The 27,584-nt window shown below is 37.8% G+C and overlaps 1 protein-coding gene across 2 annotated transcripts in view; it reads left to right on the forward strand.

The window, feature by feature from the left end:
* Positions 1-27,584, forward strand: part of GRID2 (glutamate ionotropic receptor delta type subunit 2) — a 757,188-nt gene that overhangs the window by 590,998 nt on the left and 138,606 nt on the right. The window contains exons 9-10 of one of the 2 annotated variants that reach the window (XM_074823105.1): positions 3,534-3,635; positions 22,764-22,961. In XM_074823105.1, the coding sequence (XP_074679206.1) occupies positions 3,534-3,635; positions 22,764-22,961 (300 nt within the window). The remainder of the gene's footprint in view (positions 1-3,533; positions 3,636-22,763; positions 22,962-27,584) is intronic. The other variant, XM_074823106.1, reaches the window with a different exon arrangement.

The following is a 27,584-nucleotide window of genomic DNA, read 5'->3' on the forward strand; positions in this document are numbered from 1 at the left end:
TACAGCTATACATAACATAATGCATAGTTCATATAGGCAAATATTTCTAATGAGGAAGGGAGGTCAATTTTTGACTCTGTCAGCAAAGCAGGATGCAGCTAATAATGATGATGGAGGGGATAACAAGCTGGGAGGTGGGATGATCAGAAAGAGATTGTAAATTGGATATCAGAGGAAGCAGAGCACTGACAGCTTTTCCATCTTCAGCATTTTATATCTGAACGTAGCGGAGTTAATGCTGTCATTAGAATAAATAAAATAAACTGCAAGTGAAGTTCAAAGCACTATAAATAACAAAATTCATATGGCATGAAGATGACAAGTACTGTGCTCAATAGAGAGTTCCCATCACCCATATTGTTCTACACAAATCAACCACAATTCATGTGAGATTCTGTTATTGCCTGATCTGTTCTCTTATTGCAACTATCAGAGACAGAACTAAAGAAGAAGGAAGGAAATGCAGAAGCAAAAAATGTTTTGCAGAATCGGTTAAGTGAGAGGTAGAGCTGAAGAGGTAGCTTCATACCACCCCAATCTTGCTGTTTCAGCAGTAGTTACATTTGCTCCTTGCTGCAATGACAAGCTCAAATTGTCATAAATAAATGTTGATTTGTTTTCACCTAATACAGTAAGTAGCTCCCACTCAAAAGCAATTTCAACTTTATTGGAAAGGCACTGCACATTTGCCTTCACCATGACTGTGTTGCATAAAGGAACAATTCAATTGAAAATTAAATTAACAATAATTGAAAATGTGCCTTTTTAAAGGAAAATTAGTGCTATGCTAAATTTCCAGGAATCAGTTATGTTAGGGGTTTTTTTCCTTAAAAAAGGTAGAATGGGTTTTGCTAAAAAGCTAATTATATAAATATGTACACATTAATGTACATGATTAAAAATGGACTTTAACCTCAAAAGGATACAAAGGCTCTTCAGTAACTTCCTAGAGTTTTAGATCTGGCAAAAGCACTATAGTTTCTGTGGTAATTATATTTCCAACACATTTGGATATACTAATTGGATCTAAGTTCTAATTAGTTTCTTTATGTGACTAAGAATTACAATCACTGAATTAATTTAATGCACTTTTGTTCTGAACTTAGTGCCATTTTCAATATTTTTAGTACAGAAAATGTAGCCTATCAAATGCTTTGCTTTATAGGGTGGCAGTAGTTTATCACATATAGTGTACAGTGCACACACTTCAAATACATTCACTACATTTCACTACATTATTACAGGTAACACATTCAGCAATTAGATTATTCAGCTCAAAGTGTTGGAGGGCTTTGCCAGAGGAGTGATGAGGACCTGGAGTGTGTCAGCAGTCTATCCATACTGCTGTGAACAGCTAGACACACTGTGGAGCTGTAGAAGAAGCAGAGATGGCTACTATAATCTGTTGTTGGTCTTTGTGATCAGATGGGAACATGAGGTGAGGAAATAGCAGTGATAGCTTGTGCTTTTATTTAGAAAGAGCTGTTGGAAAGATACTCATCTTTCAATTCTCAATTGCAAGAGATTAATACAATGCCTTGCACTTTAGTTCCTCCTCCTATTGCTACTTCCAATGATTTCTGCTGGAGTTCTGAGTCCAGTAGATCCTTGATTTAGTTATTACTTGAGATTAAAAGTGTGCTCAGCATTACCCTTGCTCTGACAATAGTATAACCTTAAATTACCCTGACAATAGTATAACCTTAACTCTGAGCACTTCTGAAGATGGCAGAGAGAAATGACTACGTTATTTTAAGGCCATCTTCTATTGGGAATCATAGAATAATTTAGGTTGGAAAAGACTTTTAAGATCATCGAGTCAAACCTAACCTCTATATCATTGCAGAAACATTTGGGTTTTTTAATTTTTGAGGCACCCATTTCTTAAGGAGGCATCTTCAAAGAATTGATGCAAATATATTGAAATTAAATAATTTAGAAGTTTCTAAAATTGCCTAATGGTTATAATGAAGAAAACAAATATTTCAAATGGTGCATTTCTTAAATTGTTAAATGTGTGTACTTGGAGTTTGTTCCTTGTTTCCTGTCTCACTTTGAAAGATACATGAAATACATATGCAAAGGCTTTTCCCATGAAGGACTGAAAATAATGCTTTCTGTAAATTTGTGTTTAATCGTGGTCAGCAAAGGTACTCCCCTTCTTTCATAGCCCCCTTCAGCTGGCTCAGGCACTCCACCATTTCTGTGACTGTGCCTTAAAGTACAGTAATGTTTTGGATGTTTTATAGTTGATATTTCTCACAGATTATAGGGTTGAATCTCTGAGACACTGGTCTTAGTAGAGGCCACTTGGCCCAGCAGTAACCTACTGATGTTAATCCTGGTTTTGTCAGAGCAAGACCTTTTGTGCCTTTAAATAAGGATGTGAAAACCATGGAGTTTAGAGGCTTACATTAACTACCCGAGTCAGACGATGAGCATCCCACCATAGATTTCATGCATGGTCCATGGAGAGGGCAATTCAGAGCAATAACTGGTACCTGCAGTTGCCTACCTCTTTGGCTGTATAACACATTTACATAGGCAATTAGTTTATACACCATGACTGAGTCTCTGCTCCTAAATTATCTGAAGTCAGTCATTGTCCTTCTGTTGGGTTTCAGATTTAACACTGCTAATTATACAGGCCAGATGAATGTGGTAATGAATTCCAAAACCGAAAACAGTAATGTTTGTATGCAGTGCTAAGGGATGAGTGTTTGCTTGGTCTGTTTCTCTGTACCCAAGATAAGCATCTACCATCATGTAAAAATGTAGGCAAGTTACATTTTCGGAGAAGCTAAATTACATGTCACTATCTACTAGATTCAAATTGAAATCCAGTTAGTCCTAGAGAGATCCATGAGAAAAATCTTCTGTCCATAGAAGCCCAAGAAATACAATAACACCAATACAAAGCATCTTATAGCTGAATTCTTTTTTCTACATTATCTATTGCAGTCCTTTCTCAATACTGTGATATGCCTATCCAATGGTCTTTTCCTCAATCATCTTTAAATGTAATTTTTAACCTGGCTAAAAATCACTGCTATTTCAGCATCAATGAGTAGTGTAAGCTTTAATTAAAACTAGTGTAATTCATTTCATCAGAGTTCTGCTAGGAAAGATGGGCTGGAGTAGACAGCATGCTAAAATTATGACAGCTATTATTTCTCCAATTAGTGTATTACTGAAAGTAAAGTAGAAGTATTGGTACAGCCATGACACTTTTAAATATTTTTCATTAATGTAGAAGTCCTCCCTGAGCTCTTCTAAAGCAATACATATACCCCCAAACCCTGGATGCTGTCATCCATTGCACACTGGTATTTAAGAGCACAAACCGATATCCCTAATTGCTTCATTTGCAATTTAAAGATGAATCTGTGTGCAAGCCTTTCCCTGACTTTCCATCCCATTGATTCCAGAAGGTGTTCTGTTTATTTCATACGTTGCTGCTTAAAGCCGCCTAAGAGGAATGACTGGCACAGTTTTATGGGCAATGAGGAAATTATTTCTATTTTCTCTTTTAGCTTGGCTGCTGGAATCCCATCACCGGTCTGAATGGGTCACTAACAGACAGAAAGTTGGAGAATAACATGCGAGGAGTGGTTCTGCGTGTGGTGACTGTGCTGGTAAGCAGATGCTCATCCTTTTGCACTAGGAGGAATGTATTTTTCTTCCTCTTGCCTCATCTTTTTATTAAGTACACCATTTTACCAAGAACTTAGTCGGTATTCAAGTGTCTGATTTCAGCTTGTCAATACCAGAGCAATGAAGCGATTTCCACAAAATAAAATTATCAGTACAGTTCATTTCAGAGTGAATCAAGCTCATTAGAATGTGTTTCTTCCACAGACACATACTAAATTATATAACACAACCGTATGAATTGATAAAGGGCAACTTCAAGTGCCCTGTTAGCTAAAGTACCTGGTTGAAACTCTAAATGATTCATAAGATGTAGCTGCCCTCCAATTACCTTGCTAAATTGAGTGCAGTCTTACACAAATTGCCACACTTGGTAAATATTCAAGGTCAGCTTAGGGCGAGTAGCGTTAGTTCAGTAAAACATTTACTGTCCCCTCCTAGCTCTTCTTCAGCCAGGTTCTTCCCCTGTGTGGACACCTTGCGTTAAGCAGCTGCAGCAAAGTTGTTGGTTTAAAGCTGAACAGACAATGTCTACCAGAATAGGAAGGTGTTTTGTGATATGAGGCTAGTGTATTCCGTGTCATAAACTTTGACTGCTGGAGCAGAAATTGCTAGAGAAGAAAGAGAAAGAAAGAAAAGAAAGAAAGAAAAGAAAGAAAAGAAAGAAAAGAAAGAAAAGAAAGAAAAGAAAGAAAAGAAAGGAAAGAAAGGAAAGAAAGGAAAGAAAGAAAGGAAAGAAAGAAAGGAAGAAAGAAAGAAAGAAAGAAAGAAAGAAAGAAAGAAAGAAAGAAAGAAAGAAAGAAAGAAAGAAAGAAAGAAAGAAAGAAAGAAAGAAAGAAAGAAAGAAAGAAAGAGAAAGAAAGAAAGAAAGAGAAAGAAAGAAGAATGAGATGTATAGGCATCTTTGGACCGATACCCAAACACAAAGGTAACCCAGGGCTACAGAACTGTAAAGGTTATTTTGAGCTACTTCCCTCTCTCTACTATCTACTCACTTTTTTTGTTACCAATTTGGTGTTTGAGGGCCTGACCACTTGCTCATAAAGAACAAGGCAAGAGCAGTTTCCATGATTTGCCTTGCTGACATTGCATGATGAAGGAGAAGGCTCAGTCAGGAGTGGAAAGTGAAATCACCAGAGCATGCCAGTGCCACAGACAGGGCAGTTTTTTACCCCTCCAGTTATTTATGGGTCTTTAAAAGCTATTATCTGTAAGGGTGTCCAGTTTGTTCCAGCTCTTAGTACACTAGAAAACTTCCTGTGATAATATCTACAAAACAAAACAAAACAACCCCCCAACAAAATAAGAAGGATGAATGCACAGAAAAAGACAAATGAATAGGATGGGAGTTTTATACTTTAATTGCATGTTCATCAAAATAGCATCATGCTAGCAGTAGATGGTCTTTATGTTTTGCCTGATACTCATGTTAGTTGGTTCAGTATAATTTTCTGTTGACACAAGATGTTGTCTAGCAAAATAAATTCAAATTAGAGTCTTGGATTTTATTTTTTACTTCTTCTTCCCTTGCTCCCCACTCTATTCCTCTGATTTCATCCCCAGTTATTTTAGTTAGCTTGCCAGAGAGCATTCTTCTTTCAAGTCATTATAGCATGAATATTTAGCAACTTGCAAAAATACAAGTCATTAGTTATGCTGATCAGATTCTATATTAATAATAAAAACAGAAGGCAGACATTTAAAGTTCAGCACACAGAACATCGCAGTTCAGTTTCCTCACTGCAGTCCTCATGTGCTGCCTCACATGAGCACACAAAAGGCATTTGGTTTTGTTGACAGTTTTAAAGCACAACTGGTGACAACTTCCATGCACAAGTAGTGAAAAACACGATTAGTCTGAATTGTGCTTTGTTAAAATCTGCTAACATCGTTTTGCTAACTGAATCTCATTTTATGTAGAATGTGCACTGAAGGCAATATAGGGGAAAGATGCAAATGATTCATTTTGGCTTCATAGCATAAAACTTCCTTTATTCTTTTAAAGTCATAGAGCTGTTCATGGATGGTCAGTGCAATCTGGGCAAAACCAACTGTGAACCACACTACACATTGAGATTCATTTGATTTTACTCAGCAAAGATGAGAGGCGAGGATTTTGTAAACTGAGTGAATAAAGGGAGTAAGCAAACACTTCTTTAAACTCATGAGCCAGAAGCAGTATTTTTCACTAGCAGTTCCCTTGACTGTTGGTACTTTCCCCCAAACGCAGAAATCAGGAAGATAAAATACCATTTCTCCCTCACCCACAAACTCTAATGGCTGAGAGAGAGAGACAGGCAGACAGACACAGACAGAAAATGAAGCTGCTAACCGAAAGCCTGAAGTTGGACAGTGCAGATGCCAAAATTGCAAAGTGCTAATTATTTCTAACCTCTTCTAATCTTTGGATATCCACAGATGTTGCTGCCACCCCTGTGGGTGACAGAGCATTATTTAGGGTGCTTACCCTCTAGCAGTTTCTCTTACTGCCCTTACTATGCATAAGTAAAGGTTATTCATGAGGACGTGCTGGCTTCTAAATAGCTGTCATTAGCATATCATTACTTCAAACATATATGTTGCTATAGGATAAATTTACAGAGCCTTTACTTGTTGGTAATTATAGCTTGGTTCCTATCTTTGTTCACATAGCTTATTAGAATGGTGCAATTATGTTACTTTTACTGGAATAGAATGAATAAATAGATATAATATTTGAATTTGAGTGGAGTCTTAGCTGGGATGCTGTGACACTGGAAATGAAGCAAAGATATAAAAAAAAAGTATTACTACTTGTTTTCTCTCATTTTAAAATTAGATTTTGGTCCCTCTGTTATTCAATTTAGAAAAACTTGTTCTTAGAAAAACTCAGTCAACAAAGACACTGACTAGAATTTCATTAAGCCCTATTAATTTTACAGCTATGATCAGTATTCACCTGGTTTTATATCTGCTGGATAGAACAAAACTGAGATTTATATTTAACCTGTGTGATGAAAAGATGTGATTCTTGCCTTTGATGTGAGTGCAGGAGGGATTTCACCCATCAACTTTATTTTAGCAATGATCTTTCTTTATCCTACTTCCTTTTCTGTCTTTCTCTTAGTTTTTCAATCAAGTCAATACATTTCTGTTAAAAGTAAAGAATCTATTATTGACTATGAATTATTTGTTATTGTATTCTGCCAGTTTCTAACAGCATGGTCTTGATCTGGGCAAACAAGAAGGCTTAAATTAGAATTAAATAATAATAAAAATACCTTTGAATATGAATGGGTTTCTTTTTCACTGAGTTTTGAGAAGTTAGCATTAATTTGTTAATCTATTAATGATTTGAATCTCTCATGTCTTTCTTGATAGCAACCCTTCTCCTCTTCCAATTTCATTTTGTTATGCCTTCAGGTTGAAAAGGACTCGTTCTAAAAATCGCAGTAGAATTTGAGAGGATAGCAAATTGCAACACCTGGGTAATACTGCATTATACTTATTATGAAATGAAACATTCTGCAGTCTGAAAATGATAAATGATTGCGACTAATTTCCCCAAAGCAGTCCTTCAAAAAGCAAGTGCTGAACAATTCCCATCATCTGCATCCATCTACTAATTCCTTTCCCTAGATAAATTTAATAATTATGGGCTATGTTTCTGCAAATCCAAAACAAAATCTCTTTGTGAATATGACAGAATACAGTATGTCTCCAAATTGGAAATCTCTGGTTTCATTTGGCAGTGAATCCTGGCTCCTCTGAAGTTAATGGGAATATTCTCCTCTGCATAAATAGGAATAAGAAATAATTCTCTGTGTTGTATTCTGAGGGGAACTATAGTCATGCCTGTGTACACGTGATTCAGCATTTTAATCTGACTTGGATTAGTACCACACTTTCTACACTTCTAGAAAAGGTTTATTTTGCCGTACTTAAATGTCTCTCTCTTGGACTGCTTCCCCACATGCAGGCAAAGTTTGAACTTTGTGTTTGACAAGTTACTTTTAAGTTCAAGTGACTTGCTAGTGAATTTCTGAAATGTATTCTGAGATTCTGAAATGTAGCTCAATCAAAGGTCAACATAATAACTCCAAACAGATTCAGATAGTCTTGAATGAACAATTGTCCAAGAACAAATTTAGCTTGATATCCACTTTGGCTATTTCAGTTTATCCTCCTCCTTTTCAGCTGCTCCGTTTTATTGAAAGGGAGCTAGAATACAGCAGATATTCTCATAATATCATTTTAGTAGCAGTGGCAATTAATGAATTATTCATATGAATTTTAAGCTATCAGAAATGGAATGAGATTTGGCCTGTTTGACAATGAATAGGCCAGCAGGTTTTTGCAAAATCATGTTTCTAAAAAAGCCTCTGTTGTTTGAAAAAGGAAAAAGTTTGAAATTCCCCGTTTTAAAGAATTAACACCTTGATTGAAAAGTACAGAGCCTTTTCTGAAAGTGCATAAGGTATAACTTCCTAATGGTGCAAAATATATTTGTGACTTTACATGAAAATTCGATAGAGCTCCCAAACAAGAGGCATGTATTTTCATATGTGGATGGTTCTGAAAATGCAGACAAGATGAAGGAAAGAAAAATAATAGCAAGTGATACTGAATTATGCTTTGCCATACATCCCTATGCGCTAATTCTTGAGAGTTATTACCTAGGTTACTTGCACAGAGCTAGGTGGACCAGAGGCAATTTGGTGACCCTTGGCTCTAGGTGGGCACTGTGGGACATGTGGGACGTGGTGTACTGAGAGGGCTGGCAGAAGGGTAGACATGCATAGCAAAAAAAAAAAAAAAGTATCATTTACACCAGGGAAAGTATTATGATACGTGGACTAGTTTAATTCTCAATGGTTGACATTAAATGCACCAGCATTTGTTGCCCAGAGTAGGAAAGAAACAAACCTCAAAGCAGACAATATCTTTAGAGACATGAGCTGGCACAAGGTCTGCATCATCAGACCCTTTTTCTATTGAACTTAACACTCAGAGAAAAGGTGAAAAGTAAGATATGAAGCTAAGTCCTGGTTTTAAAAGCTGAGACACTTAGTCTTTGGGATTTGACTTCCAACACTGGTTTACACAAAGTTGCAGAGGAACAAACAGTCAGAATTGATAAAGGATAAAAAAATGACAGGACAGAAACATCAGTGAATGAATGTAAAATAAAGATCAACTGCAGCAAAGATTATGTGTGGGATACCTCAGGAAATACCAAATAAATATTTTATAATAGTGTACAATCAGAATAGTCTCATAGATAATGACTCTTCCATTTTCTCCCATTTTTTAGGTGCTCACTTTTCTCATGTAGTCCTGATCCCTTTCCTCACTCACTTTCATAATTGAAAGGTGTGCATTTCTGTGGATCCTTCATTCTGTCAAGCTGTACCTTCTATACACCAGTGCCTACAATCTTTTTTAAAAATAACTTTAATTAAGGCATGTATTATGCTAGATTATACATGGCTCTGTGTCTCAACGTTATCAGCATATTGGACTATAGTGCACAGCCATGAATTTCCTATGGCAGCAGAAATGCCATATGAGGTGCTAAGGTTAAGAAACATTGACTATCTTCATCAGTAGTAGTATTTGTGTTATGATCAAACATATTTTACTCTTTTACCTGTAAGGGATAAATCCTTCTTTGATTGCTATTTATGCACCTAAGTTTGAATGGCATAAAAGCTGTGAGTGATGTAGTTTATTCTATCTGGACTCTGTCATAAAATCTCTATATACTATAACTCAGTAATGTATTTAGTATATAACATGTGGGCTGTAGTTAAAATATTTCAAAAATACTTAAAGTTTTAAAATATTGCATTGCTAGTTGAAAAGAATGCAAAATTTCCTAGGCAACAACAAATCCCTGTGTCTTGATTTCATTTCCTTTTTGTTGCATATATCCATCTTTGAAAGAAATTTGGAAAGAATGGATCTTTTATAGACAAAACACATCACAAAAAATGTTTAGTGAAATGGTGGTAAATTATAGCAACAGTGGAAGAGGTGTTTATTTCAGTGGTAAATGAATGAAATCATCAGCAGTAATGATGCAGGACAGGATTAGGCTCACTATTTACTATTCTTCATAGTTACTCTGGTTGTTGACATGAAAGCTGTCATTCAGTATGAGATATGCATGATGAGACTGCCTTTCACCTGCAGAAAAGTCAGTTGGTATTGGAATATCTTTTCATGGGACAGATTTTCCAATTTGGAAACTTGAATTCAGATTTCTGGGCATGATTCTGGACAAGCATTTATTGAAACTGAAATTTTGACATTAAAAAAATAATTATTCACTTTTACAGGTTTTAATACTACTTTGCTCATTCCCAATGTAAGGAGTATTTTTTAAATGGCTTAGGATGTATGCTGACAATATGAATCAGTTTTTACTCTCCTAAAAAACTTATTATCATATCTTTAAAATTAAAAATGGAACTTATTGCTCTTTGGTTGGTCAAAGGTTTTCTCAGTGATTTTAAGGATAAGCAAACTATTAATAGTTACACCAAATGTTTTCAATCACAGTGTAAGTGTAGCTCTCAGAGCTCCTATTAGACTTTCTAATGCTAAGAATACTTAGGCATTCAGTTGTAAGAAGACTCTGGATTCTGCTTTGTCAAAGGTCTGTCCAGGAAGAGTAGGTTCATGTTTGTCTTTCTCAGTCTGGGTATTTTATCCTGAGTCAGAGAAAGGACAGAAGGTTTTAGAGATTCTTTCTACCTTGCATTTCCGTGAAACCACATATATTCCTAGGCAAATAAGAGAAAATAGGTGGTATTACTGGAATAAAAGATAGTAACACATATAGAGAATTACAAACTAAGGAGAGGTGTTTGTGGAAACAGTTTGTATTGACCTAAGTCTGCTCAGAAACTCTAGTCAGAATTATTCGTCATTTAGGTATTTTTAAATACATAGTATGCAGGAAATGCAAGAGTGTTGTTATCCCCAGACTCTATATAATGCATTTTATACTGCTTCTTAAGTAAAGATTTCATCTTATGAAGGTACTGGTTAGAAACAATTTAATTGTAAAAAACAGACACTTTTATTTCACTTCTAAGCCTGATTTTGTTATTTCATGCTCTTCACATAGAGACTTTAATTTCTGAAAATAAGGAAAGACCTCTATACTTAGTTGAGACAGGTATTGTTAGAAAGCAAGGACATAGTGCTGGGAAATACTAGTTCCACAGTGAGAGTTTTTTCCTGAAGTTCCCTAGTTTTTAGCTTATGCTTCTCAATCATACAGAAACTTTAAGGCTGAAAGTTTGTAATAATTGCATTATGTGGCACTTAGAATTATTATGAACATTCAAGAAAAGACTTGGTATGTGTCTTTCTCCCTCTTCACCCTTTTTCCTTACTTACCCTGCATAACAAATAGCACCTACTATTTTTCTAGCTTGCACTCCCATTCAGCATTTCAGGAGCTGTTAGCATATAAAAGTTGCTCTTTAAGCTCTGGTGCCTTCTAACACTGACTCTATGTGTCCTAGCTTACTGCACAGGCACAGACTTCCAGAATATGTATTAGTGCCATAAACTGAATTAAACTCAAACTTTCTACACTGTGCTAGTCAGCTGGGATGCTAATCCATTCCAGACCTCCTTATCTCTGCCATTATATTGGCCATATTTCAACATTACTCCTCCCCTCCATATATGCAGACAACATGCCACCATTACATGCACATCAATTTATTTAATATACTTCGGTGCTTAATGAAAAAATTGAATCTTTAACATAGCATAGAATTGTAGAATCGTAGAATAGTTCAGGTTAGAAGGCACCTTTAAAGGTTGTCTAGTCCAACCCCCCTGCAGTGAGCAGGGACATCTTCAACTAGATCAGATTGCTCAGAGACTTGTCTAGCCTGGCCTTGAATGTTTCCAGGGATGGGACATCTACCACCTCTCTGGGCAACCTGCTCCAGTGTTTCAGCATCCTCACTGTAAGCAATTTCTTCCTTATATCTAGTCTGAATCTACACCCTTTTAGTTTAAAACCATTACCTCTTGTCCTATCGCAACAGGCCCTACTAAAAAGTTTGTTTTATCATTGCAGAGAAAGTGGCAGTATTAAAACAATGAAGCAGAGAGAAGTGGAATTTGTGCATTTCTTTCTTGGGGACTAAGAGTGATGACCCATAAACAAAGATGGAAGAAAATAAGGTTCTGAAGTGCCTCCTGCCCTCAGCCATCTGCCCTGCTTCTTTTCTAAGGGTTGCCAGCCCTGTTTTTAGGGTTACTTTACTAAGCAGAAAATGGGAACAGGAGCCGTTTTGGCTGTTCTCTTGCAATTGATCAATGTTGAAAAGTGAGAACTGTAGTTGGCACACAAAAAGCCATCAGGTCATCATGTGCCTTAATTAGGTATTCCTTGCTTTGCCAGAGATTTAGGCTTGGTGTACTCTCTCCCTAATCCTACCAATCCATTTTCCTTTGTCTGCAAACATTGGCATATGTATTTCTGTTTCTTTTCAAAAATACTTTGATTTTTTCTGAAGTGATGAGATTTCCTCAAAATATTAATTATTAAAATTCTTATTGTAAAAACAGAAGCTAATATCCCCTGATAGAGGCAGAGCCTGTCTTTCCATTCACAGAATCACAGAATCATCTAGGTTGGAAAAGACCTTGAAGATCATCTAGTCCAACCATTAACCTAACACTGACAGTTCCCAACTACACCATATCCCTAAGCGCTCTGTCGACCCGACTCTTAAACACCTCCAGGGATGGGGACTCCGCCACCTCCCTGGGCAGCCCATTCCAACGCCTAACAACCCATTCTGTAAAGAAATGCTTCCTAATATCTAGTCTAAACCTTCCCTGGCGCAACTTGAGGCCATTCCCTCTTGTCCTATCGCTTGTTACTTGGTTAAAGAGACTCATCCCAGCTCTCTGCAACCTCCTTTCAGGCAGTTGTAGAGGGAGATGAGGTCTCCCCTCAGCCTCCTCTTCTCCAGACTAAACACCCCCAGTTCCCTCAGCCGCTCCTCGTACGACATGTGCTCCAGACCCTTCACCAGCTTCGTTGCCCTTCTTTGGACACACTCGAGTAATTCAATGTCCTTTTTGTAGTGAGGGGCCCAAAACTGAACACAGTCATCAAGGTGTGGCCTCACCAGTGCCGAGTACAGGGGTAAGATCACTTCCCTGTCCCTGCTGGCCACGCTATTTCTGATGCAAGCCAGGATACCATTGGCCTTCTTGGCCACTTGGGCACACTGCTGGCTCATGTTCAGCCGGCTGTCAATCAACACCCCCAGGTCCCTCTCTGACTGGCAGCTCTCCAGCCACTCCTCCCCAAGCCTGTAGCGCTGCTGGGGGTTGTTGTGGCCCAAGTGCAGCACCCGGCATTTGGCCTTATAGAAGATCATACAGTTGGCCTTAGCCCATCGCTCCAGCCTGTCCAGGTCTCTCTGCAGAGCCTCCCTACCCTCAAGCCGATCAACACTCCCACCCAACTTGGTGTCATCTGCAAACTTACTGAGGGTACACGCGATCCCCTCGTCTAGATCATCAATAAAGATGTTAAACAGGAGTGGCCCCAAAACCGAGCCCTGGGGGACACCACTCTCATGACCGGCTGCCAACTGGATTTAACTCCATTCACCACAACTCTTTGGGCCTGGCCATCCAGCCAGGTTTTACCCAGGGAAGCGTGTGCCCATCCAAGCCACGAGCAGCCAGTTTCACCAGGAGAACTCTGTGGGAAATGATGTCAAAGGCCTTACTGAAGTCAAGGTAGACAACATCCACAGCCTTTCCCTCATCCAATAAGCAGGTGGCCCTGTCGTAGAAGGAGATCAGGTTTGTCAGGCAGGACCTGCCTTTCATAAACCCATGCTGCCTGGGCCTGATCATCTGGTTGTCCTGTATGTATTGTATGATGGTACTCAGGATGAGCTGCTCCATCAGCTTCCCGGTCACCGAAGTCAAGCTGACAGGTCTGTAATTTCCCGGATCATCCTTCCCACCCTTCTTATAGATGGGCGTCACATTGGCCAATTTCCAGTCTGTCGGGACCTCCCCGGTCAGCCAGGACTGCTGGTAAGTGATGGAAAGCGGCTTGGCGAGCACCCCAGCCAGCTCCTTCAGCACCCTCGGGTGTATCCCGTCTGGTCCCATAGATTTGTGTTCCTCTTACTCCCACCATGCCTGTACAAGGGCCAAATTGAAATTGCTGATGACTGGTCACAGGTTACGTTTAATAGCTGCTTTATGTTTCTTTGAGCTACCTGGCTTATGTTAAAACAGGTAGGTCATAAACCTTACAGTTATTCACACTGCACATGCCTACTGTGACCATTTGTTTTACAAGCTTTAATCTCAGAGCCTTCTGGGAAACCCAGCCCCCTTTTTTTTCAATTAATATTTCCAATCCATTTTTCTGAAGTAGCAGGTGCTATATACTAGATGAGGCGAATATCAAGGAATTCAAATGTTTTGGGACCTGGCTGGGGCCACAGTTTGACAGCAAGGTAGGTGCAATGCAAAACCTCGTAGGACCAACCTACCTCATCTGTATGTCAAGGGCTACCTCTCAAGACTTCTTAGCTCTTATCTTCTCACTGACCCTTACCCATCTGCTCTGTGGGCACATTTGCATTCCAGAGCAATTCATATAGTTCACAGAGCACACAGGAAATTTGACTTTTAAACAGAAAGAAATTCTTACTCCGTTCAAAATTATCCTTCCATACTATGCAAGATAGAAAAGGAGGTGAACTGCATGACAGTGCAATGTCATGAAATATTATGTGAATTCATTATGAATAGGAGCTCTTGCATGGCTGCTGGAAAAAGTATAATGCAGCTCCCAGCAGGTTAATGTATCCATACTATACTTTTGCTAATTCCAGTATCTGAGCTAGCTACATTAAAGCTAGCATTGTGCTGTTTAGACATACTCTAAAACACTCCAATTGATTCTGATCTCAATCCATATTCCTATCATATAACTATAATGGTTCAGAAAGAGCTATTAGGTGCATTAACTTATTGTGAATTAAAATCAATACACAAAGCTTGGCTGCATTCTAATAGACCATTGCTACAGATCACTTTGAAAGAAGCCTTAGTTCCATTGCAGAGCAATGGGATGTATTGGGGAGGGGGACTAATATTTTTTGTTTCTTCTAAATAACACTAAACTACATAGCATAATAAATCCAGAAAACACCATTTCATTCAGGAGAAAAAATATTTGTTAAAGTACTGTAACTGAAAGCACAAACTCATGTCTTTGTTGAAGATGACAATAAAACTACCATTAAAAAAAAGCACAAGACTAAGCACATGCATAAGGACAGCGGTAAACAAAGGCCAAATGTAAAATCCCCTTCCTTTAATATTGTATTCAGCTTCTGGGACATGAACTAGCTTCTTGCTGCAGGCAAGACAACTTTTCTGGTAGTACAACTGACTTTCTAATCAGTCTGTTTGAAAAGCATGGGATCTGAGAAGAGTGGTTTTCAGTGCCAATGCTGTTACGCAGCCCGTTGGCACAGTAGAATACTGAATGAGTATAATACCTTAATTATCCAAGATTTTGTAGGTTTGAAACCTTCATCTTTGTTTTAGTGTTATTAAGGGGTGGGGATTGTGTTATGTTTTGCAGCAACTTTTGTAACTGTTTTTAGTGGGAGAATTTCTGTAATGAGAAAATGAAATGTTTCAATTAAATGTTGGTCATTGATTCTACCATGAAGTAATGTACATAGCTGTTCAATTAAAAATAACAAGCTGCTGTGCTGTTCCTAGCCAAACAAAATCCCCAAAACAGTGGTCAATAAAGCACTTGAGGAAATTAAGTATTTGGGGCTGCATATTTCACTGAAATCTTTTGGGAAAAGAAATGCAAAATGGCTAACATTTAAAAGTGGGGGGTTAATTATTTTATGAGTCAAGAAAAAAGTAATTATGCCTAACAACAAGACAATAGCATCCTGTGCTTGGAAATGTTTTGGTTATGGTTTATGAGACTTAGTGCTTCTTGTCGGTTATAATGGCTGTGCTTGGTCATCCAGCAGCCATTGGAAGGGAGTTGAGAGGTCCAGTAATGAGAGTGAATTTCAGTTTTGGGAGCAGTTTCTTAGCATTTGCAGGTGATAGGGTTTTTAAAATGTCACAGTGAATATTTGCTTCATGTGATTGCCAAGGCTCTGCTTGGGCTATGTGAGTCATTTAATGTGCCTGTCCACTGTTTCTAGACTCAGTGCCGAGCACAGATTGACAGTCTTGCCCACAATTGAGCTTCATTTCTTGTGTCTGTTTTTCCTCTCTTTTTCTACTTTCAGTAGAGAAGAATGGAAGATTTAATGAATAGAGAGTCTCATTTAATGAATACAGAGTGTCAATATTAAAGTATTATATTCCAGTGTGTTCAGAAATTTCTGATGAGTAGACACAGAGGTCATTTTCATATGCTTTATGAATTCTAAGCACCCATATAATTACCTAATTTAAAAAATTCTCTTCCAAACATAGTAGAAGCACGTAAGGCCATCCATCTGCAGTTTTAGAGTCAAGCCCCAATATGTGTTGTAAATCCCAGCAGTGATCAGTTTCTATGATCTCACAAGCCTATAACTTTTTGTTCAATTAATTTCTATATAGCCTCCTGTCTAGGAAGTTTTTCTGCCCAAGCTAAGGGGAAAAAAGGATTCATCTGACCAGGAGAATAATCCCAAGCGTTCTGGTTTGCTTTTGTTTTCCATTTGTAAAGTATGTCCTAGCATTTTTTTTAGCATTTTTATCTTTAGACCAAGCATAAGTCTTTCATAAACAAGTGCAGCAGAGGAGTGTATCATGGCTCCATATAGTTATTATCCTGAAATAAGTCTCAAAGCCACAGAATCCACCCTTGTAATTACTGATAAAACCTGCCTTGTTGCCCATTCAAAGATCTCCTGATGATGTGGTGTGCACGTAAAATCATTAACATCTGGGCTGAGACCACCACGTTGTTGTAAACAGGCCAATGAATGCAACTTTTTTTCCTCTCACATATTTAGAGTGCTATGTTGAAGATTTGAATGGTGCTTTTTCTGTTCTTTCAGGAGAGTTTTCTGTAATTTGTTGAAAAAGAGAGAATTTATACCAGAATGTCCAAAACCTGATTTTCACTGAAGAACTAAAAGATGACTATCAATGTTTGGAATTTAACATCACTCTTTTATTGCCTGCTAAAAATCATCCCAAATAGAGGCTCTGGGTTTAGGGATATACTTTTTCCCTACATGAAAGTTGTCCCTGAATGCTTCACAAGCAATTGTTCTCTTGCTCTCCCTCTCTGCCTCCTCTACAGCATGAATTTATTGCTTGACTTTATCAGTCACCTCTGTAGAACAGTTACAAATGAATGTTTCTCTTTCATTGTCTAATTAATTGACATAACCAAGTTAAACTCAGAGAAGTTCCTTTCTGCTGTTTATCCTGAATATTGCTGCTTCTGTTTTCAAACGTGAAAGTCTCCTCTGCCCAAAAGCTTTTCTCTTCTTTCTTATATTTAACTTTATTAGGTGATCTAGTAAAGGATGTAAAAAGATTGCTTCAGACCAACTATTACATCCAAATTATTGGTACATGTCTGAGAATTTCGTCAGGGTAAATAAAAACTATATTTTGTACTTTTAATCTTAGATTCTTGAAGCACTTACAAAACCTTGTGTTACTTCGTTTTTACATGCACCAGAACCTAAGTCCTGGACGGGCAGAACTGTTAACCCTTTATCTTGATGGAAAAAATAATAGTGCAGCATTTCTGTCTACTAATCTTGAATCTAGACTGCTCCAAGATCTATACTATCAACCTCTGATTTCCACTGATATGTTTTAAAAAAAGCAAAATAAATTCTCTACCCCTTACTTCCCACTGTGTAAAATTGAGGGCAGGGGTTGAGGGCTGGGATTTGGATCTATGACATTCCTTTCTCTGCCTACACTGCCCTGCTGTCAGTTCTCCCTGGACTAGGGCACCTTACAATCTCTGTTGTCCACTTGCAGTTTTACCCTGGCAAGCAGTCCTCTCAAGAGTAAGCCTTTTCTCTCCCTGGGTCTATACATCTGTTCTGGTTTCGACCAGGATAGAGTTAACTTTCCCTGGGTTGAGAGGGAGCACAGCTAGAGGGCCGGTCAGGATCAGTCATTGAAGTATTTCATACCATGCGATGTCGTGCCCAGGGTGTACAGATGGGCGCGGGCTCTCTCTGGCACGCGCCATTTTCGGATTTCCAGTCCGGTCATGTGTTGCTGTGGGGGTGGTCACTGCGCTCTGTAAGCCACTGCTGCATTTTACCCATTTCTTTTTGGACTCACTATTGTTACTGTTGTTCTCTTGTTATATTTAGTAAAGTCTTTCTTTTTATTCAACCTACAAATTTTCTTCTTTTTTGTCCCTCCCCTATTTCACTGGGGAGGGGGGAGGTGAACGGCCAGCCACGTGTCAACTGGCTGCCGGCTGAGTTCAAACCTCAACAACATCTCATGTTTGGATCCCACATTCCTTTCTTCTCATCTAATGCTTGCTTTCTACTACTGTTTTTCCTGCACTTACACTCATGAACACAGATATATATGTAAGTACGAATGTTTTAATGCATTAAAATAAGATAGAGGGAAAACAGTCTATGGTTAAGGCATTTGTCCCTGACCCAGCACACTTGGATTCACTTCTCAGCTGTATAAGTCATGAAATCCATGCATTTCTGGTTTGCATATGGAAAATGGTGATGATAACTCTTCTTATTCAACCAAGTATTTCAATGATAAATCCTAATTTATGAAATGTGCTTAAATAATATTGTGTTGAACATCTGAAAATAGATTTGGGTAAGATGTCTGAGCTGCTTAACCATTTCCTGATACCATAAAGGGCACATTCTTGGTAATTCCATCACTTCTGCTTGTACAGTCTTACTCCAGTGCTTGTCCTGACTGGCATTTGTCTGTACCCCTGGCAATTAGATCAACTCACCTTACAAGAATTGAGTAGATTTGTGGTGGTTGAGTAGTAGAATTACTTTAATAAAGGAACCAAGCATCAGCAGAGCTATTGCATGAGAAGGTAGCTAGTTCCTCTGGTGGGAGGAAGATGTTAAATTATATCAGTCTTAATATGTAGTATGTTGTTAACCTATGTCAGTGTTAATGTGTAGCTTCTTCCTTAAAAACTTTTATAAACCTAGTGGTAATAGGTAAAGGAATGGTAAATTTAAAGGTTGGACTAGATGATCTTCAAGGTCCTTTCCAACCTAGATGATTCTGTGATTCTGTAATGGAGACAAGAGTTTTTGTGAGCTGCTTCTCCAATGTACTATCATGCCATCTTTCCCAACACTTTCCTTTTTTTATGCCATTTTGCCTTAATCTTGGGTCTGCCTTTAGCCTTCCCAAGAAGGCTAGTCTGCTAGCATTTTGCAGCTTCTCTTGCTCAGGGGGTAATTGTTTCTGGAACCAGACTTAGTCTTCTTATAACTGTAAAAAGCAATATGCACAGCTTCACCCAATATAAATTTTACCTGTTTGCTGTTGACTTTCATTTTGCTGCAGGTAGTATTGGTTGTGTGGTACTTAGCTGTCTACCAGGGTTAACCCACAACACTGTGTAAAATCCTTTGATCCACATCAAGTCTTACACCCATCTACCTCTGCATCAGGACAGCACAGCTTAGATCCCAAGAAGAAACCAGTGATAACTGTGGAGCTATTTTGAAAAGGAGCCCTTATCATGGGCTTAGTAGTGCTGCATTCAGTTGACAAGGAGGCACACTGGGGGTAAAGTAGAAGGAAAGTAGCTCCTCTCTTAAAGGATCTCCATAGAGGTTGGATGCAAAGACATCCCCTAAATATATATGATGGCTTTGAGGCCCAGTGAGGCAGATCATCCATCTTGTCAAACCAAGAAGTTAAGGGGGAGCAATCCATTCATTTCCATTTTTTCCCCCTCCTCAGTCATCTATGTTGTGACTTCTTTGCTTTTCCAGACTTCCCTGACTTTACAGTCTGTGAAGTCTGCTCTTGCACCACAGAGGCTCATCAGTCCCCTGGAGAGGTGTCTCCAAAAGTGGAAGAAAGGAGAAGCAGGAATGCTGGCCTTCCTTTGATCACTTCACTGCATCCTGGAACAATTTAGGTTTGAAGGGATCTTGCATGGCATCTGTATGAAGCAGGGTTAATGTTAGAGCAGGTTGTTCAGGACTGTGACCAGGTGAGTTTTGAGTATCTCCAAGGACGGCAATTGTATGGCTTCTCTGAGAAAGACCTGCTTTTATAGTCTGAATTACCACTTGCTTTGGAGAGAAAGTGCATCAGGATTTTCTTGAATTTATTGGAGTTGAATGGAAGCTTCATCATTCAAGTGAATTTTGCCACCTCGAAACTCATCAGTTAGCTTGTCACTTTTTGACACCTAGTTTCTATGAGCTTATTTGTTGTTCTCATTATTTTTCTGTTCAGTAGGTAAGAAATGTATTGGCTTGGTTTGTGTATTTTCCTTCTACAAGATCTTCTTTCTCAAGGATGTAGACAATCATTTTAACATCAATATTGTAGGGCTGTATATGTCTTTCCACAGGAGCTCCCATAACACCCTCGCAGTGTACAGAAGGACAACTGACATAATTTCAGCCTGCAACATTTATGGGGGAAAAAAAGTCAAGACAAATATTTTTGTCCTCTTTCAATGCCTTCTGAGAAATGTAAACTATTACCAAAAAATGCCACAGCAATAGATTTCTTTTGTTTTGTTTGGAATACGATTAAACATTTTGCTGCTTGAGGCTCCAACAGAAATTGGGAAGTGTTAGTTGCTTTGCATAAAGATATTTGACTTTATATTTCATTAAGTATATAGCATACCAGACACTGGTTTTTTTGATAAATCCCTCAACAGCAAACAATATTACATAGCTTAATAAAAGATTGAAATCAGTCATGAAAAACTGCATTTTAAACGGTGCTTTAAATCAGTACAATTAGCAATTGCTTTTTAACTAACTGAATAAAATTCAGTTTATGAGCAACTATTTTCTAATAACTTAGAAGTGATAAGAATAAATCCTTTCTAATATGAAAATTATCAACTTCTAAAACACCCTTTGTACACACAAATCTTTAGAATTTCATTCATAGTGTGTTTAGATTGATAAATTACAATATTTATTTTTTGTGTAAACATTTTTTTCCAGTAGTTTTGAGTCTGTATGTAGGGAATCTCTCATCCAAGTGATCAGAGAAGCTGAATTCACTCTGTGTTTTCATTTAGGAGAAGCTTTCATCAACTTCATCTCAATTCCTTCAGTGTTCTTGGAACCCAGGCACTGGAAAACTACTTTAAAAATTCACTTGCACTTGCTGTCTTCTGTTTTTATTCCATTTGGCTGATCTTGGATAATTTGGAAGAAAGAAATTCCATCTCATAACTGGGAAATAATAAGACAGTCAACCCTTCAGCTTTTTTTTTTCCTGGTATTTTTTTTTTGTTTGGTTGGTTTGGGGGTTAGTTTTGTTTTGGGGGGTTGGGGTTTTTTTCTGGATTTCCTACAGTCAGAAAAGAACATCTTGACAGTGCAGTCTGGTTGCATCCTTTCTTCTTTGGCAGCATCCTCAGCATGTGGAAATCCTCATGAATGTTAACTCAAGCATTTACAAATGATGCTTTCTTATTCCAGGAACATCCTGCCTGCAATTCAGTGATACCTGTTCATATAGAATGACGTAGTAACAAAGTAGAAGTATTTAGTGAAGTATTGTTGAAAAATTTATGAAAAGTACTTTGGCTTTAAAGTCATTGAGGGAGTTGAGTAGTAGAATGATAAAAAAAAATAATTATTTAAACACCAACAAAAATGCCTCTGGAGAAAGTTTGGGCCACAGATACTACAGAAGATCAATTCTGTTTTCTTCTGTATGCTTGTGGGTTATGCAGACTGGGAGGATGTGGTCAGGAAGTGGTTTCATGTGCTTATCAGGGCCAAACCATGATGAGCCAGACCTAACTTTTTGTACCTCAGAATACATGTTTCTGATAAACTCATACTAAATTACAATACCATGTAAAGAATTAAAAGGAAGAAATGTAGCATATTTTAATTAAAAACAAACAAACAAACAAACAAACTGTACAGTGTTCTCATCTCTTTTGGGGGGATTTGATCGTTTTGCTCTACTTAGGTGGATCGGACAGGTGTTCTCAGAGAAAATGAACATCTATGGCAGATATATTTTTTGTGCTCAGAAATATGATCTGAATAATGTGCAATATATCAGAATAATGTGTTACATTTTAAAAAGATGTGAAGAAAAATGTCTAGAAATAAAATAGCAAGAAGAATAACAGAGAGGGGAAAAAAGAAACTGAAGTAAGCCAAAAAAATAATTTCTTTCTGAAAATGTTATTAGAAATATTAATCAAAAAATAGAGGAAACAGTTACAGCTCTTGGGGAAAAGGAAAAGAAAAGCATATTGTTTTGAAATCTTGCCAACCAATTCCAACTTTCAGTATCTATTTGTATCCTTAAGTCCCGTAATTGATTCTCCTTAAACTAATCAAATGGATGCTCTTTGGATAGAACTATTTAAAATCAACCATCTTATATTCAGATTCAGAATAAGCAGAAGGACAAGAGAAACGCACGTTTCTGCGGTATGGCCTATTTTGCCATGTTTTTCATTCTTTACAGCATGAATTAGTAGTTCCGGTTGTCAGATACAGTGTTTGCCCAGCCAGTGGAAACTGGCAGTGCTGTAGAATGCTCGGTATTTATGAACAGACATATGAGTGTATGTCTGCCCTGCCAAGCATAAGTGCAGACAGAAGGCATTACTGAAAAGCATTTCAGTTGTAATATTACAACAGAAGATATACTTCTGAAATACATAATAGAGAATAAAATTTCTCTATTGAGGTAAAAATGTAACAAAGTAGCTTTTCACAGAATGTAAGAGACACTGCTAAAATGTGTTGTGGGAAAGTTTTGTATAAAGTGTTTAAATAGTTCCTCCTTTACATTTAAAAAAATCAGCACCCAAATATTGCATGAAATTGCTTTAATAAGAGTTGCCTCCTTTATTTTCTGTTTAGGAAGAGCCCTTTGTTATGGTGTCTGAAAATGTTCTGGGAAAACCGAAGAAGTATCAGGGCTTCTCAATAGACGTGTTGGAAGCCTTGGCCACTTACCTTGGCTTTAAATATGAAATTTATGTTGCACCGGATCACAAGTATGGGAGTCCTCAGGATGATGGGTCGTGGAATGGACTGATAGGAGAACTGGTATTTAAGGTAAGGTTATTAATAACTTAATAAAGGTCATCTGATAAAACTAAATAATACATGGTATATTATGTTTGCATCAGCCAGTAACCTTTTTTAATGAGTCATTGATAGCATGTTGTTCATCGTATGTCGCCAGAATTTGATATTATGCCCAAGTGCATTGGGCAGTAAAGAAAAAGCTGGAAATGGTGCTTGCTGGTAAGTATTTAAGAAGCAGGGAAATCTCTTTTTTTCCAACCAAAGTACAGCAGTATGAAATCTGAATACAGTCAAATAATGAGATGCACAGCATCCTACTTAATTTGGCAAGACCTGACACAAATGAGTTGAAGAGGCTGTTCGAAAGAGGAAACATTGGTGTTGCAATAATTAGTAGTACATTACATAAGTAAAATGTTGATGTGATGAATACATGAAGTATATAATCAACAGAAAATATTTTATCGATAGATAATAACACTTAAATTATGTAGATGTATGAATCAAGAGCAATGTATTCTCTATTTGGTAATTAATAAACCATTTAGTCTACTTAATTTTACATAAAGGTTCAATATTGTATCATAAATAAATTAAACCAAATAAATGTGCCATATTTTTCTTTTTTTTCCACTCTTCACATCTTATCTGCTTGCAGTTTCTCCCACTGAGAGAGAAAGGGCTATGCAGACTCTATTCTGCTGATGTCTCATTTGTGCCATGAACATATATATATATTATTTGCTCTTAGTTAACCTGTAGAGGCAGCTTTTACAGCTATAGAGACCCACATGTGTTGTTTTTCCTTAAATAACTGCAGTAGATATTCATATAAATAACTTACTGGTTGTTTATGGAAGTGCTTTTCCAAATCTGCAGGTGGAATTTAATTGATAATCACAACAAAGGTTAAGGAGCAACATGGTCAGATATAGGACCTAATCATTAAATACTTCAGCTAAAATTTAGAAAAATGCTGGAAAATGTCTTGCAGTAAAGGCGAAAAAAGGAGAAAAAATTAAAAAAAAAAAGAAAAAACGATCCCCATGGGAAAAAAATTTCCTGAGCAGTAGAAAGCCTATTGGAATGGAAAACAACCACACATGTCACACCTGTGACACGTTTCATACCTCTACACTGTAGTAATAAACTTCTTCTGCCCATCTCCCTGCCCTTACGAAGCTGGAAAGTGGAATGCTGTGATCATAGATGGTAAGCTGGAGCCCCTTAGGAAAGTGTATTTTCCTCCATATTTTAAACTTTAACAACTAAAAATCCATTGTCTAATTGTGAGACATAACACCACAATGGCCTATTGATTTATTTTTACCTTTTTTTTCTGCTCCTTAAATCTGATGTTATACTATATCCTACTCTCAACAGTACTCAGCAAAGGACTCAGCAGGCAACTGTATAACAAAAACTGGAGGGGTCTTAGTCCTAGATGGCTCTGGAGATGGAAGTGGGCCTGAAACAGTTTTTATTTATTTGAAATGAATGATTCATAAGGCAGAACACAAAACTGGAATCAAATGTTTCACTGAAAAATGCGTGTGGCATTCTTGTCCCCTTTGTAGGCAGAGACTCATGTAACTCTAATAACATGCTTAAGGTAGTAACCACCTAGATCTGTAAACAGATGTCATGAGTGGAACAGATTTACCAGTCTGCTACAGTTTTGCTGTAAATGAGTCTTAATGACTATAAAATCTTCCTGTACGGTTAGAAAGTATGAAGAGATAATGGAGCTGAATTTGGAATTCAAAAAACATGGGTTTTTTTTTAAAAAAAAAAAAAACGTAATATTTTATCTTCCTTACATCTTATATTAACAGTAAAGGTTCACTGTGTCCTTCTCTCCTATCCTCTGTCCCTCTTAAGTCAAAAGAGAACCTCTGGGCAAACAGCCAGTGTATATCTACCCCTTAGCAAGTGCAAGCTATTCTTGAAAGGCTGCTTTCTTATTTACTGTGAACTGAGTTCTGCTCCCAGAACTCAGATATCTATCTGCTTGGCAACTTTGTAAGGGGAAGCAAAGGAGCAGAGAATAGTTTTAAATTAAAGATCTAACCTGTTTAAAACAGAGTGTTTCCTTGTTTTCCCAACCAAGTCTTACATGATAGTCTGGCCAACACATGGATGAAATCCAGAAACAGAGAGAGTGCTCTTTGACTTTTAGTGCGTGAGCCAGAAATGAGTTGGGAACAATGTATTTCTGCAAAAGACAAGTCCCACTCAAAGGTAATGGAAAAGAGCTGCCATCTCTTTTTCAGTGCATCTCATTAAGAAGGATGTCTGTGGCCACTACAGATGTGCCATATGAAATAGCAGTTGCTGTAGCAAGCACATCATTTCTATGTTAAAGATCAGTATATGCAGTTTTCGTTAACCTGATTCAGCATGCAGCAGGCTCTGATACAGGTCCTGGTATCAGGGAGAGAAGTCCCAGGCTGCCCTTGCTTGCAGCAGCACTGCTTGAGCTGCAATGCAGGGCAGAAGCCCTGTGGTGCCAAGTACATGCCCTAGGTCCACAGCTGGCCTCGTGGAAATGACATTATGCCAAGTTCACTCTGTTCCAGCTTCGAAGACAAGGTCCCTGTTGGCTGCTAAAATAGGAGCTGGAATCAGCAGATCAAAGCAACTGGTCGTTAATTTGAATTTGGAAACTGATTCAAGCCTCCCCTTCTTTGATTGTCAAGACCTATATTAGATACATCCTTGCTCCATACACCTTCTCCTGTCAAAATAGACTGAATGTAACCATACTACGGAAAGCTTTCTGTTTGCTGAGCATCTGAACCAGAACGTCTATAGAGGATAAATACTCTTTGAGAGAAGCACGTGGTGCTCTTGCCCCTCTCCTGTCAAATGACTGGGACTTTCAGTGCATCCCTCAGACCTTCAACTCACAAACAGGATTAGTTCAGAGAACAGCAGATTTCTATGGAAAGGCTAAAACCATCTCAGGGGAGCAGTGCTTTCTCTTGCTGTTAGTTGTCTCTGTCTTTTCACAGCACTTCCTTTAGTTGCCCTCAAGTCCACATTACCAGAGGGATGAGCTTGTTTGACAGGCAAGAGAAGTGGCTAATGCCACTTCTGGGAGAGGACAGTAGGCTTTCCAGCATGGCTCTGGGCTTCCTGGTGGTATTCACATCCATCAACCATTATTTCCCACATTTCAACATGCTACCTTGATTGCTAGGATTTTTTTCCAGTGAGGAGCCATCAGGAAGCAAATAACTTAGGGAAAACTGCCCAATTCCACTTAGATCCATCAGAGAAGAAAAACTAAATACATGCCTAAACATTTCTATGGGAAACTGCAAGCCATGTAGAAGCCTGTTTTGAGGCTTTTTTTCTAATGCATCTTCCTAAGGTGAGTAGCATAGGAAGGAAGAAAGCATACAGACAGGATGAAGTAAGAAGAAAAAATAATAGCTGAATAAAAGGAGAATTATTTGGATGTATGTGTGTTAACGTGAGAAAAAATATCTCTCTGATTATTTTTTTCATGTCCATATTAATAACTGCATAACATGTGGGCCTGTTATTTATTGCTTTCAGCATTTATTGAAACTTGATTTAACACTGAAAATGGATAAAATGAAAGGTCTCATGAGAGCAGTTTAAAGTAGATTCGTGTATTTTCCCTGTTCTTGATCAGGTACCACAGGAATCATCATAAGATTGCTTTCCATATGTACGAGATGTGCTTGCTTCAGCAATAGCATAAGGACATTTCAGGGATTTCTAGGCTTTGCTGATGAGCTGATTCTGTGACACTAGTAACAAAGCTATCAGACCCATTTGGTCATTTTTTTTGGTCTTTCTGATTCTGGTAACATTGCTCTACAATGACCTCAGGAGAACTGCTGTTAAGGAATACAAATTCGTAAGCAAGTTACGTAAAGAAAAATAATGCCCTCTGCTGTTTTTTTCAGTCAGTCATTTTCAGGAGTCACAGTTTCATTCATCAGAAATGTGTTAAACAGACATCTAAGATGCTGATAGTTGGTTGATTCTGGCACTGTGAAAACTTAGTGGAGAGCTTTACATGTTTATAATTCAGATTGGCAGCTTTACATCTAAATATTGACATAATTGCATGCATTTGCCTTTCTATCTCAGAAGCACTAAGTGAACCTTGACTTCCTCAAACTGATGTCTTCTCTGATCCAATTTGACATGTTAATGACAAGCATTTAATTTTTTTCATCTTCCAATTTTGATACAAGTTGACAGAATCTGTACCTAATTAGGAATGCTCACAGTCAGTAGATCAACTATTAAGTTAAGCTTAAGCTTGGTTTTGTGCTAAACATAGGTTTCTGGTAAACTGGTGTTTATGATTCAATTTAGTAAGTTAAGAAAATGAGTTGTCATATTTCAGTGTAACTTTTTTTTTTTTAAACAGCTAAACATAGGAGTACTTAGAAGACACGACTTAACTCTCTCCTTTCTATTTTTTACTTTAATACCACTCTTTAATTGCAGGACATAATTATATCATGATTGCTGCTGCAGTATGACAAAGGCAATGCAACATTTCCATTAGGGCAATGTTGTTCCTCTGTCATAGCTGGCTGGTAACCAGAATGGAACTATTATGCTGGGGAATTTGAAGAGACTGCTCCTTGGAGATGTACAATA

The sequence above is a fragment of the Strix aluco genome, chromosome 4 (genome assembly GCF_031877795.1).
Source record: "Strix aluco isolate bStrAlu1 chromosome 4, bStrAlu1.hap1, whole genome shotgun sequence".
In the NCBI taxonomy this organism is placed as follows: domain Eukaryota; kingdom Metazoa; phylum Chordata; class Aves; order Strigiformes; family Strigidae; genus Strix; species Strix aluco.